The 20,992-nt window shown below is 40.8% G+C and overlaps 1 protein-coding gene across 4 annotated transcripts in view; it reads right to left on the bottom strand.

Annotated features, from left to right (window-relative positions):
- SIL1 (SIL1 nucleotide exchange factor) overlaps window positions 1–20,992 on the bottom strand; it is a 232,413-nt gene that overhangs the window by 82,882 nt on the left and 128,539 nt on the right. For all 4 annotated transcript variants that reach the window (XM_036311827.1, XM_036311828.1, XM_036311826.1 and 1 more), the window contains exons 4-5: window positions 11,582–11,702; window positions 1,777–1,876 (exon numbers count right to left, since the gene is read on the bottom strand). In XM_036311827.1, coding sequence (XP_036167720.1) covers window positions 1,777–1,876; window positions 11,582–11,702 — 221 coding nt within the window. The remainder of the gene's footprint in view (window positions 1–1,776; window positions 1,877–11,581; window positions 11,703–20,992) is intronic.

Genomic DNA, 20,992 nt, shown 5'->3' with positions numbered 1-20,992 from the left:
TCAAACCAGAAATACAGGATTGGGATTGTGCATTTGGGTACTGGTATTGGGATCTCTCCTTACAAAAATAAAGGGTTATTTTTAATTGCAAACAAACAAAAAACCTGAAAACGTAATCTCTTGCTTTCGCATTTAAAAATATGTTCATAATATTCATACTTTTCTATACTAACTTATTTATGGAGGAAGAATATCATTAAAGAGAACAAAGAGAAGAGACAGAGGTACAGTGGTTCTTCCATCAATGCAGAAGACATGAACAAAGGCTGGCTTTTATGTTCCCATTAGTCCCACATGGAATAATTCCTAACCCTGGCCACAGGAACACTAATCTCTCTGTTCCATGTATCTAGGCATGCACTGGTCTCCTCTGTTGGCCTTACCTTCACCAGGTAGAGGATTTGCTTTTTCTCACCCCTTCAGTTAATACACCTGTGGTAGGATGGATATTTATGCATCATCTTCCTTCAACCATTGCTGCTGCTACTGCTATCCTGATAATCACTTCGTCACATATACACTCTCTAAGCTGAGAGATGTTACTGGTAAGATAAGTAAAGACATGGAGACATGGCTTGCATACTAACACATCCTAATTATGTCCTCCCCCACATTTAAAAAAAAAGTCTCATTTGTCTCAGAAATACTTAGCTCTAAAGCAGGGGTGGGCAAACTTTTTGACTCGAGGGCCACAATGGGTTCTTAAACTGGACCGGAGGGCCGGAACAAAAGCATGGATGGAGTGTTTGTGTGAACTAATATAAATTCAAAGTAAACATCATTACATAAAAGGGTACGGTCTTTTTTTTCAATAGTTTTATTAATTTCAAATGGGCCGGATCTGGCCCGAGGGCCGTAGTTTGCCCACGGCTGCTCTAAAGGATATGAGGGACCTAAGGCTTTCTCCACTAACATACAAGCTGTCAAGAACCCTATGCTGCCCCTCTAAAATTCTGCCAGGATTCTGAGGTGAGAGCAGGCAAAGCAAAGAGGTAGAGAAAGCAAAAGAGAAGAAGAGGGAGGGAAAACTTAAAAAGGTCTCCAAGGCAGTCATCTAAGGAGATTCTTTCAAAGACAGGACTCAACTGGAAATGTAAAAAATGATCTGTGACATTTTCTGGCTGTTACATGAGCTCATGAGATCCATCTAAGAGTAAAATTTCTTTCTGGTATAAGTCTGTACCTACAAGCCCTCCCAGATATTAGGGGCCTAGCCAAGGAGCTGCAATTCTGCCTCTTGTTCCTTCTCATTCCCTTAGCTTGTAGAGTTTAGAGTTGAGACCTGGTGGACACCTCAGCCATCCTCTTATCCAAGCCCTGTGTTGTACAGTATTTAAGAAACCTTTAGGCCTGGAAAAGGAAATACATTTGCTACATGTTCAAAGGATAAGGACAAGGACCCAGGCTTCTTCCTTCCTGGTCCAACACCTCTGTCCTTTAAACTTGTAGTAATCCAAGTGCAAGTGAGATATGAATTTTAATTTCTACTCTTTTCACTCATGTCTGTGATAATGGAGAGTATGGCTATCTCTGCTTTGTACCTCAATTTTCCCAAACATGTAACTGGAAGTTGGATCCTAACCTAACCGATGACAGAAATGCCCCCAGCATTTTTTCAGTAGTCTATAAAGGGTTATATTGGCATTAACTTCTGTTTAAATTATTTTATAATATTATTGTTATTATTATCCCATGTATTACTGCAAAAGGGAAAAAGTGATTCCCTTCAAGGCCATCCTGCAGACTTATACTAACTCCCTGGAGAATGTCACATACCTTGTCTTCCTTTGAACTCTCCATCTCTGCCCCTTCCTTGAATTTTGCCAGTGCACTCTTGAGGTCCTGGGATGTATAGGTGTTAGTGTTGATGTCCAGCCTGTCCGAAGAGAAGTTGGGAGTTAGGAGGGAGACACCATCTTTCCCAAGAAAGAACCCTGCCCCCTCCCATGGGTGGCTGGTACTTCAAGGCAAGCTAAACCAGGCCAGCTCTAACTCAAAGTGTCCTACCCTACCTTTACCTTCAGTCAGCCAGAAGTCCAACAGGGTAATCTTACCTTGAAGCTAGAGGAGGAAAGACACAGCTGAAGATGGGGTCATTTCATGAAAGAGGAGGAAATGGCATGGGACAGGACAAAGGCCCACCATGGACAGAAAGCTCTCAGCCAGCTACTCAGGCAAAACAAGTCTAGAATGTTTCTGCAATGCTTCTCTCTCAGCACATGCCAGGGCAGGACCTCCTAAAGGGTACTGAATACAGAGAGAATAACATAGACCCTATTTATATTCTTTTAGGAAATAAACCAACAGAGACCTGAGCCCCCCCAAGCATGTGCCTGACCTGATTTGAAAAGCCAGCCTATCTTCACAAAAACAGGCTAAATAAATTCATACCTTTAAGACCAACCCCTGAGCACAGAGTAGATGCAGAAGTTATGTGTCAACCTGATAAAGGAATGGATTTAAGATGCCAAAGACTAGAATCAAGGTCAGTTACCTTCCAGAGCTAGTCTCCAAAAAGAAGGAAGAAAGAAACCAATGTGGATGTAATCTAGGGAACCTGGCAAAACCTACAGAATGATATCCTCACAGAGACCACTGGAACTAATTCAAGCCACAACCATTCATCTTGACTGAGGAGAAGGCATTCATGGGGTGGGGAGTGGGGGCAGGTTTTAGCACCGGCAGTTATTTCAGTTCAGTGAACAGAGGTGGGAACAAAAGTAAGATGGACAAAGGGAAGTATGGAATGTGAACTGTGCTTGACAAGTCTGTCCAGCGCTGGGGAGTAGGAAGGGGAAGCATTAAGGATAACCCAGGAGATATATCAAGGTGGAGGAAGAAGTACTTAACTCTGTGGGATCACTAACTTCTTTGGCAATCTGATGGAATGGGGTGGGTCTTGTTCCCCAGGGGGATAAACAAAATACTACAACAATTTTGGAAATTAGCCCTGTCCTTTGGACTCTGTTCCATTCCAGTACTAAAGAGCCAGGAAGACACTGTGAAGTGGAATTGGAGGAGCACAGGAAGAGGTTGACTCCAGAAGAAGGAAGTCACCACCAAACACAGCCAGAGACTCCTGAGCTCACAACAGTAAACACCCACACCACCTTTTCAATGCTTTGGGCTCCTGTGCAGACAGGTTTTCCACTGGTTATAAATGCTGAGAAGAAAAAGGACATGTCCAGTGTATCTTGGCAGCCATCCCAGGGCAGAGCCCTCAGAAACATTTCAAAAGAGAAAAGTAAAGAGTTAGGAGTGGAGACAAATCTTTCTCTTATGGTGTGTCTATCATAGACCATTTGGATGGCTTTACTTTCTATTCTGAAAAGATGTGAACAACAGACAAAGTAGCAAGTGCTCCTACTAATGATCTACAGTCAGGTATGGAGAAATAACTTCCCATGGTATTCAAAACAACAAATAAAAGACTCCACATTTATCCAGTTCCTAATTCAATATTCTTAAACCAAGAAAAAAAATGGGCTTTTTATTTAGAAAACAAGAAGACTTGCCTTAGATGTGAAAAAAGACCTCCTGAAATACTTTGGGACCCTGACATATGTGTATATATGTGTGCTGGGGATGGAGGGAGGTTGACAGGGTTACAACAATGAGATTTGATTATTTCTTAGATGGCTATGAGAAATTAATCATTATGACCTGGGTCACCGTAGGTATAGGTATATATAGAAAAATAACGATTTTCCCGGTTCGGGGTGACATTAAGGAGGACAAATATCTCCTTATCTTATCTATCACAAATAAAGTCAAATTTTCCAACAGTAAAAACTACCCAAATATGAACAGGTTGCTTTGTGGGACTGTGAGTGCCACATGACTGAAGGTGCATATGGACAGGCTGAGTGACTTTTTGGTCAGGTATATCAAGAAAAATACTCAGGTAAAAACTGGGCCTCTAAAGTCCCTTTCTGACCCATATCTAATTGTAAAATATTGTTAATAATTATACAAGGGCTGAATAACACTAATTCCACTCAATCCACAACTGATTCTCAATGCTTAACATGCGTTAAAACAGGGGCAGCCAACTACCTGTAATGACCAGATAATACTTGAGGCTTTGTGGGCCTTATGGTGATTGTCCCAACTACACAACTCTGCCAGTGTCACAAGAAAGCAGCCATAGAAAATACATAAACGAGTATGGCCATCTCTATACATAAAAGACTAATATGCAAAGTGTCCCCTTGGGAGTTCGACTGGGAGATCAGGAGTTTGATCGCTTGCTATCACATGAGCTGACCACCAGGGGCAGTGCAGAACGAAGGAAGGCCCCAGCCGGCGGCCAGCAGCCAGGGAAGGAAGGTCCTGGCTGGCGGCTGGAAGGCCCCAATCAATCCTGATCATTGGCCAGGCCTAGGGACCCTACCCGTGCACTGGGCCTCTAGTGTTCTAATAAAACTTTTTATGGACACTGAAATCTGAATTTCACACAATTTTCATGAGTCATGAAATATGCTCCTTTTGTTTTCTTTTTCCAACCATTAAACAATGTTAAAAACAACTTAGCTGTGGGCCATATAAAAACAGGCAGCAGTCCCAAAATGGGCTACAGGCTATAATTTGCTGGTCTCTATGTTAGAAACTTCATGGCTGGTATTAACACCGACCTTTCCAACTGCAGAATTCTAGCAACCCTTGCAATCCCATGCTTTAACCTCCTTCTCCCTCATGCAGGAAATAGAAAACAGAAAACTTGGTAATTCAAGGCAACTAACAAATAATCAAATAAGCTGGTTATTAAAAAACAAGGCAACCTCTTACCATTGGAGAACTTTTATACTATAAGAGAGCTTGTTTTAATTTAATAGGTACTAACAAGAGGAAAAGTTAGTCTGAATTAAAGACTTTAAAATGCAGTTTTATTGTTCACCAAGGAAATATTATTGCAAAGCAGAAGGTCTAACAGGCCTGTTTTAATGAATAGATGATTCATCTGTAATCAGCGCATTAATTGTTGGGATGCAAATGGGTGCTCTTAAAGTACTGGAAAAAAACAGCTTTTAAAAAAAAATTAAATTCTTTGTTGTTTAAAGTATTACATAAGTCTCCTTTCCCCCCATTGACCACTCCCTGGCCACCCCCACCCGCCAGGACATGCCTTCACCCCCCCATTTCCCCCATCTGTGCCCATGGATTATGCTCATATGCATGCATACAAGTCCTTTGGTTGATCTCATACCCCCTCACACCCCACCTTCCATCATAGGTTGGATAGTCTGTACGATGCTTCTATGACTTTGGTTCTATTTTTGTTCATCAGTTTATGTTGTTCATTATATACCACAAATGAAGGAGATCACGTGATATTTATCTTTCTCTGACTGGCTTACTTCGCTTAGTGTAATGTTCTCAATGTCCATCCATGCTGTTGAAAATGGTAAGAGTTCTTTCTTTTTTACAGCAGTGTAGTATTCCATTGTGTAGATGTACCACAGTTTTTTAATTCACTCATCTGCTCATGGGCACTTAGGCTGTTTCCAAATCTTAGCTATTGTAAATTGGGCTGCTATGAACATAGGAGTGCATATATCCTTTCCTATTGGTGTTTCTGTTTTCTTGGGATATATTCCTAGAAGTGGGATTACTGGGTCAAATGCAAGTCCCATTTTTAATTTTTGAGGAAACTCCATACTGTTTTCCACAGTGGCTGCACCAGTCTTCATTCCCACCAGTAGCGCAAGAGGGTTCCTTCTTCTCCGCATCCTTGCCAGCACTATCATTTGTTGGTCTGTTGATGATAGCCATTCTGTGAGATGGTACCTCACTGTTGTTTTGATTTGCATCTCTCGGATGATTAGTGACTCCGAGCAAGTTTTCATATGTCTCTTGGCCTTCTGTATATCCACTTTCAAAAAGTGTCTATTTAGGTCCTTTGCACATTTTTTTATTGAATTGTTTATCTTCCTTTTGTTAAATTGTATGAGTTCCCTATAAATTCTGGAGATTTAACTCTTATTGGAGATAACATTGGCAAATATGTTCTCCCATTCAGTCGGCTTTCTTGTTGTTTTGTTGATGGTTTCGTCTGCTGTGCAGAAGCTTATTTTGATGTAGTACCACTTGTTTATTTTCTCCTTAGTTTCCATTGCCCTAGGACAGGGGTGGGCAACCTTTTCATGAGTGTGTGCCAAAACCAGCAAAATCTCTGACTCAAAATTCTTCTGCGTGCCAACCCTAATTTTTTGAGAACATGTTATTCCTACTTGATATCTCTTAAGGTGTATGTATGTGAAGAACCTTGAAGAAATAATAAAATTCATTTGAGCGACAAAAACACAGTATATGATGATGAAAAATGCATTTATTTTTTAATGTATACATGTACACTGATAGTCCGACAGAAAACTTTATGACTCCGTTTGATATTAACAGTGGGACTTTTGCTGCTGCATCACTGATGACAGAGATTTTACATCAGGTTTATATTTCGTGACCCTCAGAGATATGCACAAGCTACTACTTTCATCCGCCAGGCTACTCCTATTACGAGACTTAACAAAATTCATCACTGAGAACAAAGATTCACAAGTGTATCTGGATGAAACCAAAACACTGGTCGGCTCTAGAAAGGCAGGGAGAGTTAAGGCAGAGGCATAGAAATTGCTCTTCCCCTCTCTTGTCAATCCATGCCTATGATCTTTAAGATAACTTGTTATGTAAAATTATGTATTTACCTAAGATGCATCTACACTGAATTTATCTGAAAAATAAAAAAGTCGATATTAAGGAAAAAATTGTAAATGGAAGATTATAAGAGAGGGTTTCGTGTGTCAACAAAAGTTACTGGCGTGCCATGTTTGGCACGCGTGCCAGCGGTTGCCCACCCCTACCCTAGGAGCTATATTGGTAAAGATATTGCTACAACAAACGTCTGCTATTTTGCTGCCTATGGTTTCTTTTAAGATTTTTATGGTTTCCCATCTTATGTTTAAATTCTTTATGCATTTTGAGTTTATTTTCGTGTATGGTGTAAGTTGGTGGTCTAGTTTCATTTTTTTGCATGTATCTGTCCAATTTTCCCAACACCATTTATTGAAGAGGCTGTCTTGACTCCATGGTATGCTTTTCCCTCCTTTGTCAAATATTGAGTATAATGGTTTGAGCTGATTTCTGGGTTCTCTGTTCTGTTCCATTGATCTTTATGTCTGTTCTTGTACCAGTACCAGGCAGTTTTGAGCACAGTGACTTTGTAGTATAGCTTCATGTCTAGTATTGTGATCCTTCCAACTTTATTCTTCTTTCTCAAGATTGCTGCAGCTATTCAGGGTCTTTTTTTATTCCATATGAATTTTTGGAGAGTTTGTTCTAGGTCTTTGAAGTATGCCGCTGGAATTTTAATGGGGACTGCATTGAATCTATAGATTGCTTTGGGTAGTATGGACATTTTAATGATATTGATTCTACCAATCCATGAACACGGTATAGTCTTCCATTTGTTTATGTCTTCCTCTATTTCTTTTTTTTTTAGCGTCCTGTAATTTTCTGAATACAGGTCCTTTACCTCCTTGGTTAAATTTATTCCCAGGTATTTTAATATTTTGTTGCAATGGTAAATGGGAATGCTTTTTTAATTTCTCTGTGAGTTCATTACTGGTGTATAAAAAAGCCATAGATTTCGGGGTATTAATTTTGTATCCTGCTACGTTACCGAATTCATTTATTAATTCTGGTCGTTTTTTGATGGAGTCTTTAGGGTTTTCTATGTACAATATCATGTCATCTATGAAAAATAACAATTTTACTTCTTCTTTTCCAATTTGATGCCTTTTATTTCTTCTTCTTGTCTGATCACTACAGCTAGTACTATGTTGAACAGGAGTGGTGAGAGTGGGCATCCCTGTCTTGTTCCTGTTCTTAGGGGAAATGGTTTTAGTTTTTGCCCATTGAGGATGACGTTGGCTGTAGGTTTGTCGTACAAGGCTTTTATTATGATCCCTCTATTCCTACTTTGCTGAGAGTTTTTATCAGAAAAGGGTGTTGGATTTTGTCAAACGCCTTTTCTGCATCAATTGATATGATTATGTGATTTTTGTCTCTCAATTTGTTTATGTGATGTATCATCTTTACTGATTTACAGATATTGTACCAGTCTTGCATTCCTGGAATAAATCCCACTTGGCCATGGTGTATGATCTTTCTAATGTAATGCCAGATCTGATTTGCTAGAATTTTGTTGAGTATTTTAGCATCTATGTTCATCAGGGATGTTGGCCTGTAATTCTTTTTCTTTGTAGTGTCCTTATCTGGTTTGGGGATTAGGGTAATGCTGGCTTCATAGAAAGAGCTTGGAAGTGTGCCTTCCTCTTGAGTTTCTTGGAATAATCTGAGAAGGATAGGTTTTAGTTCTTTGACTGTTTGGTAAAACTCCCCTGTGAAGTCGTCTGGCCTAGGGCTTTTGTTTGCTGGAAGTTTTTTGATGATTGCTTCAATTTCCTCCTTAGTTATCAACCTGTTGAGATTTTTTAAATTCTTTTTGGTTGAGTTTTGGAAGGTCGTATTTTTCTAGGGATATGCCCATTTCCTCTAGGTTGTTTAGTTTGTTGGAGTAGAGTTGTTCATAGTATTTTTTAACAATCCTTTATATTTCTGTGGAGTCTGTTATTTCGCTCTTTCATTTCTGATATTGTTTGTTTGGGTACTCTCTCTTTGCTTCCTGGTGAGCCTGACTAGAGGTTCATCAATCTTGTTTATCCTTTCAAAGAACCAGCTCTTGATCTTTTGTATTGTTTTTTGGTCTCTGTGTCATTTATTTATGCTTTTATTTTTATTCTTTTCTTCCTTCTGCTCTCTCTGGGCTTTTTTTGTTGTTGTCTTCCTAATTCTTTAAGTTGTAGAGTTAGGTAATTTATTACCATTTTTTCTTGTTTTTTGAGGTAGGCCTGTAATGCTATGAGCTTCCCTCTCAGGACTGCTTTCACTGTGTCCCATAGGTTTTGGATTGTTGTGTTTTCATTGTCATTCATTTCCAGGATGTTTTTAATTTCTTCTTTGATCTCTTTGGTAACCCAATCATTGTTTAATAACACGCTATTCAGTCTCCAAGTGTTTGAATATTTTGGTTGTTTTTACTGTAGCTGATTTCTAATATTATGCCATTATGGTCTGAGAAGATGCTTGATATGATCTCAATGTTCTTGAATTTGGAGAGACTTTGCCTGTGACCCAATATATGGTCTATCTTTGAAAATGTCCCATGTGTACTTGAGAAGAATGTATATTCTGTAGCTTTGGGGTGGAATGTTCTGAAGATGTAAATTAAGTCCACCTGATCTAGTGAGTCGTTTAGGATTGCTGTTTCTTTGCTGATTTTTTGTCTAGACGATTTATCCAGTGATGTCAGCAGAGTATTAAAGTCCTCTACAATGATCATATTGCTGTCGATCTCTCCCTTGATATCATCCAGAAGTTTTTTTCATGTATTTGGGTGCTCCTGCATTGGGTGCATATATGTTTACCAGAGTTATATCCTCTTATTGTATTGATCCCTTTAGTATTATGAAGTGGCCTTCCTTATCTCTTGTTATGGCCTTCACCTTGAGGTCTATTTAGTCAGATATAAGTATTGCTACCCTAATTTTTTTTTTCATTACCATTTGCCTGATATTTTTCCATTCCTTCACTTTCAATCTGTGTGAGTCTTTTATTCTGAGATGGGTCTCTTATAGACAGTATATATATAGGTCATGTGTTCTTACCCATTCAACTCCTTGATGTCTTTTGATTGGAGCATTTAGTCTATTTACATTTAAAGTTATTATTGAAAGGTCCTTGTTTGCAGCCATTTATATTTTGGTGCCTGTGTTCCTTATTCCCCCTTTTTTCTTCTTCTTTGTACAGCAGTCCCTTTACCATTTCTTGCATTGCTGGCTTGGTAGTGATAAACTCCCTTAACCCTTTTTGTCTGTGAAACTCCTGATTGCCCCTTCAATTCTGAATGATAGCCTTGATGGATAGAGTATTCTTGGATTCAGTCCCTTGCTTTGCATTACTCTGTATACTTCATTCCATTCCCTTCTGGCCTGATGTGTTTCTGCTGAGAAATCATTTCATAATCTAATGGGGGATCCTTTATAGGTAACTCCCTTTCTCTCTTTTGCAGCCTTTAAAATTCTCCTTTGTTATTAACATTTGCCATTGCAATTACCACATGTCTTGGGGTGGGTCTTTTGGGGTTCATCTTGTTTGGGACTCTCTGTGCTTGGGTGACTTTTTTCTTTCCCATATTAGGGAAGTTTTCCTGTCATTACTTCTTCAAATAGATTCTATAATCTTTGCTGCTCTTCTTGTCCTTCTGCCACCCCTATTATACGTATGTTACTTCGTTTCATGTTATCCCCAAGCTCCCTTAGGCTCTCCTCTTGCTTTCTAATTTTTTTCTCCAATTGCTGTTCAGATTGGGCTTGTTTCTCTACCCTATCTTCTAGCTCACCAATTTGGTCCTTCGCTTCTCTTAGTCTACTGTTGAAGCCTTTTATCGTAGCTATATCACTTTTGATTTCTCCTTGGTTCATACATAGGTTGATTTTCTCATCCATCTGGTTTATGAACTGTATGACGATTACTCTGAATTCTTTCTCAGACATATTGCATACCTCCATTTCTTTTAGTTCCTTTTTTCTTTTTTTGGTGATTTCTCCTTTTCTTTCCTTTGGGGGTTGCTTCCTTGTCTCCCCATTTCTGCTGTTGCTGAAGGGTCCAGGTGCCCAGTTGTGTGGGGCCTGAACTGCAGCTGTGGGCTTAGCAGGAGTGTCGCATGCACTGACAATCAGGGGTGCCCGGGAGATGTGGCTGCCACAGTCGGGCAGGGTCTGCATGCGCCGACATTAAGGGGGATGTCTCAGGATGTGTGGGACCTGTGCTTCTGGGGATAGGCGGGAGGGGAACACACTCCAGGACTCACAGTAGCCTGAGACTGGTAGGTATGGGTGGAGTCATACATGAGTCTGCAGCTATGGTAGCAGGTCTTTGTCCAAAGTGGCTGTAGGGTCTCAGTTTTCATCTGAGGTCAGTCTGGGTGGTGGTGAGGCTGGGATCCTAGTCACAGAAGCTCTGCCCTTCAAGATAGTGTGGTTTCTGTGCCAGCACTGGCCGCTCAGGAGTGCCCACAGCAGGAGCTCCCCATCCAAGACAGCCCAGTCCACCAGCCCCCAAAAGTCTTACAGGATCTAACTGTCCCTCGCTCACACACATATGCACCACACACTCCCCTTTCACTCCCTCAATCTCTCATACTCTCTTCCTCACTGCCATCCTGCCAGCTGCCATCTTCTCTTCCCTCAATAACTTCATTTTAAAATAGGTTAAGCATTCACCCTACTGCCTTTTTTAAAGTATCAATTTGCTTTGCAAACTATTTCTTTCCAAAGATCCATTGAAGTAAACTTCCATAAAAGAGGTTTATCACAAATTCTAATCTATTAAATATTACAAATATATTTAAAAGTCACATGAATTTGCATTGCATTCATTACTGTAAGAAACATTGCATTGTCATTACTTTCATTATTACAACATCAGTGTTGTTAGTCTCCCAATCCCTAGGAATGATGCTTACCTTTTGCCTTTTTTTGTCCCTTTCAAAGTATTTTGAAACTTGTCTTCATTTTGGAGTTTCACTTCTCTCGCCCCAGTCTGGAGATTCAGCCTCACATGGGATCCCACAGGGACAGCCTGGCCTAAAAGCCAAGAAGAGAGAAGGCTCATGAGATATACAGTCCTCAGAGGGACACTGATGGAATGGCTTGCTAACAAGTCAATAGGACTTATTAGTTCGTGAAGAACAAACTCTGTGGTATTCAGCTACCTGGATCCATCCATATCTCCTCCTACCCTACCCTCTTCTCCTCTCTCTTCCCTTTTCTCTCCTCTCTCTCTCTCTCTCTCTCTCTCTCTCTCTCTCTCTCTCTCTCTCTCTCTCTCTCACACACACACACACACACACACACACACACACACACACACACCAATCACAATTCTTCTTTTGCTAATGCACATCCAATAAAGAGATGAAGCAAGGTCGGCAAAGGTATCTATACTTTCATCCAGAGACTAATAACCCCTAATTAGAACCTCCATATTTAAAAAAATTCAGTTTTCTTTAAATTGAGCTATAATAAGCCTTTTGCTTTGTACAGTAGATGAATAGTGAATACCTACTTACCCTTAGGACATGGCTACATTACTGCCTCCTCCACTACATCCTTTCTGACCCTCCTCTGACAGAACCCCAGACAGTATGCCATTCCAGCAAACTTACACCTCACCACCTCATCAATTTAATCAGGCTCCCTCTATGAGTCTCTCTCCTGCCTGAGCACAAGGACTATATCTCCTCCTTTTTTAATTTCCCCAGCCTCTAGGCCAGAGCTTGTCACATAAAATTTGTGACACTTAATGTTTATAAGAAGGAAGAAGCAAGAGATTGAAAGGCAGGAGGACATGGCAAGCCAAGGAGGCAAGGATTGGAACCAAGAAAAATTAAAAACCTATACCCACCTATATCAGAAGAGCTGACCCACCAGCTGGGCAAATAAGTGTTGTAAATGAATGGGTTATTCATACATATTGTACAAAATTACCAAGGATAATTATAAAGCAACTTGCAAGATCACATTCTACAAATGGAATGTTACACTCATTTATTCATGCAACTGATATTTATGAAGCAACTACTATATACCCAACCACTGTGGTAGATAGATTCTAGGAATACAAAAGAGGAATGTTAATGGCCACAGAAATAGAGATTTTCAGGGGAAGAGCTCTTTAGGAGATTGGAAATCTAGAAGCAGAGATTCTGTTCTAACACACCTGATCTTTGAATCTGCTTTTTTCCTGGCAGAGGATGGCATTGCCTTGATGGTGCTGAGCTTCATTCAAGAATCAAAGGAGGCGGGGCGGGGGGGGGGGGGTGAGAAAAACAATCTGTGAACATTCCTTAAAGGGAAATACATAGTACAAATTCTCTCAAAATGATCCAGTAAACCCTGAATATAAAAGGGTAACAATGTATATGAATTCAGTTTTTCTCAATTCTAGCAGGACCATAGTGAACTTCAAGTTCCACCAACCACTGTGCTTCCATCACAGAACCAGGGAGCCAAGGAAACATCATGCCAAGACATGCTGTTCTGTTCCTGCCATCCCACATCAGCCGGGAGTTTCTGTAACTTTCGCTAAAAATAAATGGGAACTTAAATACCTGAGTGTATGTGCATAATAATCCTCTTCTAACCTCAAACCTATCCCAAATGCTTCAAGGGATAAAACATATGTTCAGCCCGGCCGGTGTTGCTCAGTGGGTTGAGCATTGTCCCAGGCACCAGGAGGTCGCCAGTTCAATTCCGGTCAGGGTATGGGTTTGATCCCCAGACTGGGGCATACCAGAAGCACCTGATCAATGTTTCTCTCTCTCATTGATGTTTCTATCTCTCTCTCTCACCCTCTCCCTTCCTCTCTCTGAAATCAATAAAAACATATTAAAAAATATGTTCAGGTAGAGTGAAGAAATCTTTCTCTGGGAAGGCTTCCTGAATATGGTTAAGCTGGGAATTAAATGAGATAAAAATTGAGAGCAGGTCATCCTCCATATTTCTCTACTTTACCAACCACTACTCCATACTCAATTTATCTCCAAAACCTGGTAATTTTTCCTGCTATATGTTTCTTGAATTCATACCCTTCTCTCTGTCCTCCCCATCACTGCTCTTGTTCAAACCATCACCACCTCTCTTGTAGACAGTGCCGGAGCCTCCTAACTGACCTACCTTACCTACTCTTACCTCCCTATCCATGTATTCTTTACAATGAATGATTTTTTTTTTTTTCAAAATACAAATCTGACTATGTCATTCCCTGCTTCAAACCTTTTAATGGCCTCCTACTATTCTTAGAATAAAGATGGAAGTCCTCATGCTGGTCAATGCGGCCCTTTAGTATCTAGTCCTTGTCTGCCCCTTCAGGCTTGTCCACAACTCACTCCCGATGCTCTAGGGTAGTGGTCGCCAACCGGTGGTCCGTGGACCACTGTGGACCATGATGTCCAAAAGGTTGGCAACTGCTGCTCTAGGATACACTGGCCATTTTCCATTCCATGAAAGAACCATGCTACTTCCTACCATGGGGCCATTCCATTCCTGTTGCCTTTGACCAGAATGCTCTTTCCAACCTAGCTTCCAACTCCTTCCCCTTTCAATCCCGGCTAAGAGTCACTCTCTCTGAGTGCATCGTCTATTTCCCAGACCAGATCCAGCTGCCCTCTAAAGCAGGGGTGGGGAATGTCTGGCCCCCAAGCCATATTAAGGCCTGAGAAATCATTTTGTGTGGCCGTGCCAAGGCAACCGCAGGCAGGACTCAAAATTCAATAAATCTAGGAGCTTTTTTTATAGCAACAGAAATTTATATTAAGTGAATTATATTAAGCGAATGATATTATAAATATCCAAATGGACCTTGGCAAAAAAAGGTTCCCTACCCCTGCCTTAAAGGCTTTCACAGCACCATGACCCCCCTTTTTTTTAAAAAAATAGCACTTTACCTCATTCAGTCGTTATATTTTAGGTGTTGTGTGTGGTGTTTTTTTTTAATTTACCTGGTTAACATAAATGCTCACTATTTTATCCCCAAAACCTGTCACAGGGCCTAGCATATAGTAAACCTTCAATAATTATTTGTTGAGTGAAAAATTAAATGTGAGAGAAAATCCTAACTGATCTAGAAGTATGTGGAAAGGTCAACAAGGATTTTCACTATGGCAAGTAGATTCATAATAATTAGTAATCATGTAAATAGTTATTTTTAATAGTAATAGTACTAATACTACTGCTATTAATAACAATAGCAGCATCTTAAATTTTCAGACTTTTGATCAAAATTAGAAATGGAAAAGGAAAAAAGTACGTGACTTTATAAGTTTAAAAAACATAATAGGTTATACCAGGCTAAGCTGGCCAAGGAAGAGACTATTATCTTATGTGAATCAATTTATTTAATTTGGGAAAATTCCAAAATTACTCCCTTCACACAAGCCACCACAGGGGGCAAGAACAAGCACAATAGCATTAACTTAAAATACAGGTTATGCTATTTCAAATACACGAAACCAACCATTGCAGCAGCAGTGGCAGAGGCAGCAGAAAATACAGAATTTTCAAATGTTTCCACCCCACTGGGAAAAAGGCCAAGTTAAAGAGAGAGTGGAATCTGACCTGCTTCCTTCCAAGGCCTCTGTGAAGGGATCGCAAAACTGGGGAAGAGCACAGCAGAGGCAAAAAGTCGCAAGATACATGCAAGTAAAGAGTTAGGGATTGAGGGGGTGGGAGGCAGAAGGCAAGGGCACAGGCACAAAATAAGATGGGGATCTAGAAAGGCAAAGAGGTCTACAGTATCTGTTTCCCCCACTGGCTCCCTGGGGAAGCTCTGTCCATAATAAATAGAAACCTTGTCTGGATTAAGTAAGGCCACTTCACACTTGAGCTGTGACTTCCATTGGGACTCTCTGTCACTGATTTCAATTACAGACCAAGACTCAGGTAACACTCCTACTTTCCTCACCAGGAGTAGAGGGGAGAACCTGTGGTACACTGCATATTGTCACAAATGTTCTTCCCTTCCCCCCTGTGTATATTCACACCCTTTGCCATGCAGCCCCTCTTACACAGTAAGGGAAGATTAGAATGGTAAAGTGGACTTTTACAGCTGTTAATTTTGGACTTGCTTGTGATGTGCCTTGGCCAGTGGAATGTTAGCAAATGTGCCATCATCATGAGAAGACCATGCTCTACTAGTATTACAGTCCAAAAAGGATGAGAGGCCCACGGAGCAGACCTGAATTCAAACTACAGATTGGAGCTAAACTCAGCTAAGCCCAGCCATGGTCAGTCAAGTATAGCTGACATGCAGACATGTGAGTAAGAATAAAAGACTGGGTTTCTTTTAACTTTTTAATTTGAACCACCTTTAACTTACACAAAAGTTGGAAAAATAGTATAGTTTCCAAATATTGCTAACATAGCCTTTCCAAATGTTAATATCTTAGCCATAGACAATTATCAGAACAAGGAAATTAACAATAACATTCACCAAACTATAAAGATCCTTTTCAGCCAAGCTGGTTTGGCTCGGTAGATGGAGCGTCGGCCTGCGGACTCAAGGGTCCTGGGTTCGATTCCGAACGGGGGCATGTGCCTTGGTTACGGGTGCGTCCCCACTGGGGGGCGTGCAGGAGGCAGCTGATCGATCTCTCTTATCGATGTTTCTAGCTCTCTGTCCCTCTCCCTTCTTCTCTGTGAAAAATCAGGGAAGTGTATTTAAAAAAAAAAAAGAAGATCCTTTTCAAACCTTACTAGTGTTTCCACTAATGTCCTTTTTGGTTCCAGCATCCCTTATGGCCTTTGGTTATTTCTCCCTAGTATCCTGCAATAGTTTCTCAGTCTTCCCCTGTCTTTTATGACTCTGACACCCTGAGGAATATTGATCAGTTATTCAGGACTACCTGGTATGTTCTCATGATTAAACTAAGGCCATACATCCTTGTCAGAATCATCACAGAAATGATGCAGTGGTGTTCTCAGTGCATCATATCGCAAAATCTGTGATGTCAATATGTCTTCTTACTGGCCTTGATCAACTAAGAAAAGTAATCTCTACTGAGCTTTTCCACTGCAGCAAACCAAAATAAATACAAACTACCAAACTATGGAAAATAATTTGACAGTTTCTCAAAAAGTTAAATAGAGTAACTACATGAACCCAACAATTCCACATCTTGGTATGTACCCAAGAAAACTAAAAACATGTTCACACAAAAACTTATACATTAATCCTTACTACAGCATCCTGTATAATAAAAAGGCTAATATGCAAATTATCCCCTCCACCAGGAGTTCAACAGGGAGTTGGACCAGGGGGTAGGGCCAGCTGGCCAACGGCCACTGGCCCCCTCCTATGCCCCCCCCCCCTGCATTGGGAGTGGGACTGGCCAACCACTTGTGGCTCCTCCCCCCCACTGGCCCAATCAGCCCTGATCGGGGCGGGCCAGCTAGACCCCACCCATACACATATTCGTGCACTGGGCCTCTAGTTATTTATAATAGCCAAAATGTGAAAACAATCTAAATGTCCATCAACTTATAAAGGAATAAAAAAAATATAGTATATCCATATAGTGAAATAATATTCAGCCATTAAAAGGAATGAAATGCTGATATATACTACAACATGGATGAACCTTAAATACTTTATGCTGAGTGAAAAAAGTCCGATACAAGAAGCCACATATCATATGATTCCTTTTAAATGAAATGTCCAGAATAGATAAATCAAGAGACATAGTATATTAATAGTTGTCAAGGGCTAGTGAGAAGGGAGAATGGTGAATGACCACCAATGGGCATGAGGTTCATTTTTGTGGGTGACAAAAATGTTCTAAAATTAGACAGTGGTGATGATTGCACAATATTGTGCTTATAATAAAAACCACTGAATTGTTTTTTTAAAATCATGGGGAAATACTTTGAGATTATACGAATCCCTTTTTTTCTCCTCAAACCACATCATTAGGGGAATCCATCTGCAACAATTACCACTGTGGTGATGATCTAATGGTAATTTTCTACTTCCCTCCTTCCTCACACATTAATCGAAATTTCACTGCAAGGAAAAGCTGTCACTCCTCCATCTATTTAATTACTTACTTATACTACTATGGACTCATAGATACTTTATTATATAAATACTATCATTATTTATTTTGTTACTCAAATTAATCACCTGGGAAAGAGAAACCCTGGTAGAAAGGCACATAAATAGTGATCCAAGAGGCAAGTGCAAACACTAATGCTCACCAGAAGCAGGCAAGTAAGAGAGGTAAGTGAGGAGGGACACAATAGGGAGTGATAAGGGCTAAGAAAAATGCCCCCCTCGAACGCATTTGAATTTTAAAATGTAAAAGCCAAACAAAATATATCCATCAATGAAATTCAACCCACAGTCATTTGTGACTACTGGTAAAGTTCTATCTATTGACAAATGTTGCCTGACTCAGTTTTTGTCCCAACTCATCCCAGTGCCCAGTGATTAAAAACTTGCCTCTCGTAGCTGGTTTGGCTCAGTGGATAGAGTGTCCCAGGACTGGAGGGTCGCAGGTTTGATTCCAGTCCAAGGTTGCAGGCTTGGGCCCAGTCAGGGCGCACGCAGGAGGCAACCAATTGATGTGTCTCTGTAACATCAATATTTCTCTCTCCTTCTATCTCTCCCCCTCCCTTCCACTTTCTCTAAAATTCAATGGAAAAATATCCTCTGGTGAAGATAAAAAATAAAAATAAACTTGCCTCTCCAGGAATTCATGGCAGTGCCCTCCTCAGTTGGGCGCCCACAATGAAGCTGTGCAGCCTGACTGCCCTGCTTCTGTGGAGAGGGCCGTCTGCGACGGATGCCACAGTGCTCGTGCTTCTTTGCCCTGGTAGTTATATGGCTTTGAAAGGGGAAAGACATACGAGGTGTCCTCTGCAGACTCCTGCCTGAAAACTCCTCCAGGGATGTCTAGGCTCTTTCAAATCATAACTGGACACAATGGCAGAAAATCAAGGGCTGCTGCGGCCATGCAACCAAGAGTCCTGGAACTCTGCTATCCATTTAGCTCTGTCTTCGAGTGTTGGGTGATTTTAGCCAAATTTCTTTTTCTATCTAAATCTCCAGGCCTTTCTGTGTCAAATGAAAAAAACTCTCTCCCTGTCTGCTTTCCCTAATGTGTAAGACTGTTGTGAAGAACAAATAAGAAAACACTGTATCAGTGCTCAGAAGTTAAAAGTGCTTCAGGAAACACAGCCTCCAAAAGGTAAATGTCAACCGGGATGAAACAAAGTTATTTTATTTATCAAGCCCTGTAGGTATGTGTTAACAAGAGTAAAAATTCCCAATAATGCTGAGTTTCTGAAGGGCAGAGACCAATTACTTGTGCCCACAGCTCAGGTTCAACACCAGGTACACAGTAGGCCTCTAGAAAGATCAGCTTGAATGCCAGCCCTCTGCCCCCACTCCCCAGACAAGAAGGAATAGATAGAATACAGAATAGGAAGCAATGCCCTCACCTCTCTGGGGGCCTCCAAGCTCCTGACCAGGGCTGGTCAGAACTGAGACTTTTTTAGGTCTGGTTGCCATGACTACCATGGCCCTTTCCACCTGCTTTTTTAATTCAAAACCCCCAAACAAGTGCTGGCAAGATCCCTGCTTCACACAAATGAGCATCTATACTATCTCCAAGGCAGAACTTGAACTGAAACAGTAATAAAAAAATGTGTACAGACCTCTCTAGGGTGATGAACTCTGAAGTAATGCTTAATGCTATTATTTTTTAAGGAAAGTGCAAATGAAGTCCTTTTTTAAACAGCAAAACATAGAGTGAACCAGTCCAGATGGTAGTTGCATTTATGCATATTCTAAAAGGACTAAACAATGAAAAAATGAGAAGAAAATAAAAATATTCTCCAAACTGACTTTTCACCCTGAGTCACAGAATCTGCACAGGGCCTTAGCAGAGTTCTCTGGCATGGCTTCCAAGCAAGGGTACAAATTTTTCACCTGAATTAAAGCTCCTCAAAACAAGAAACTCTGCAGTTATCCTCAGGGAACAGCTATCCTGACAACACCCACTACTCTCTAAAACTACACTTTCCAAAATCTGATCTGCTGTGGCCTAACCAATGTCTCCTTCTCAGAACTCATGGACAGACAACGGCTGGTCACCAACCTCTAAATACCCAATTCATAAAAGCAGGGCTCTTCAAGGACAAGAACTAGCAATGATACTTAGAAAACTTCCTGTGTTACAGTTGAAGAGGTACTCTGTGAACAGCCATCAGGATCAAGGCTCAAAGTATTCATATCTAGGAGAAGAGGCTCTTTCCACAACTGGCTGGTCAACAAGCATTTACTGAGGACTGGGCAACAGGCTGCCCTTTTCTAGGCATTCTTTCTCCCACCCACAGCTAACTACGCACCCACAGAGGGCCACTTTCTGTGCTGAACACAGGGAAGGCTACCATATGAGCAAGACCAACTACTGCCACTGAAGAATATGAAGGAAAGAAGGAAGAGAGGTAACAAGATTTAGAGTTCCAAGTCCAGAGAACATCTTTCAAGCAAGCAAAGAAGTGGGCAAATTCAGGGGATAATAAGTAACTCCATTTGAAGTAATTAGAGCTCAGCATATAAAACAGGGAGAAAAGAAGCAAGGAGGCCAGTTGGAAAGCTATTATACTTGACCTAGTCAGACATAATAAAGCCTGAACTAGGAAAAATAGGTCAGGAATGGGAAGAATAAGACAGTAGTAAGGAATGATAGTATTTTGACCAGAAAAACTAGAAATCCTATCATGGCCCTCTCAGTAAAGCACCACACCTTGAAATATTTGCAGTGGCTCCTCCCATCAGCCCAGGGAACCTGTCAGAACACTACATTTTAATAAAACCAGAAATGGAGTACAGAGAACAGGAAGAGGGGCAGAGGGGCTACTTTCACCCAGAGACCTATAATGGGCCTCCCAATCTGTTTCCTAGTCCACTGATTGACTCTATTCCCCTTCTATCTCTACCCTCGATGTATGTCATGCCCTTCTTTAGCTTAGAAGACGGCCCAATGAGGTTCATAGGTACAGCACAGCCCCTTAATCAGAGCATTTGGGCTTTTACATCCCCGCTGGGGATCTGGCTTTCAATAAAACGTTAACTCCTGTGGTCTACTAGTTTGTTTTTTTCTTTTTCTTAAAGATATGCTTCCCACTCACCACATACTCTTTCATCACTACAAAATCTTGAGTATATTCATACTTCCATCTATTTTCAACAGTGTGTATGTGTTAGGAGTGAGAAGACGAAGAAGAGTATCAGTAAAATTACAAGAGATAGGGAATCACCAAGAGATCAAAGGGCCAGGCAGTTAGAAATAAACCACACCACAGCTACAGTA

The sequence above is a fragment of the Myotis myotis genome, unplaced genomic scaffold (assembly GCF_014108235.1).
Source record: "Myotis myotis isolate mMyoMyo1 unplaced genomic scaffold, mMyoMyo1.p scaffold_m19_p_6, whole genome shotgun sequence".
NCBI classification, from domain to species: Eukaryota; Metazoa; Chordata; class Mammalia; order Chiroptera; family Vespertilionidae; genus Myotis; species Myotis myotis.
This window is presented reverse-complemented; position numbering and strand designations above follow the sequence as displayed.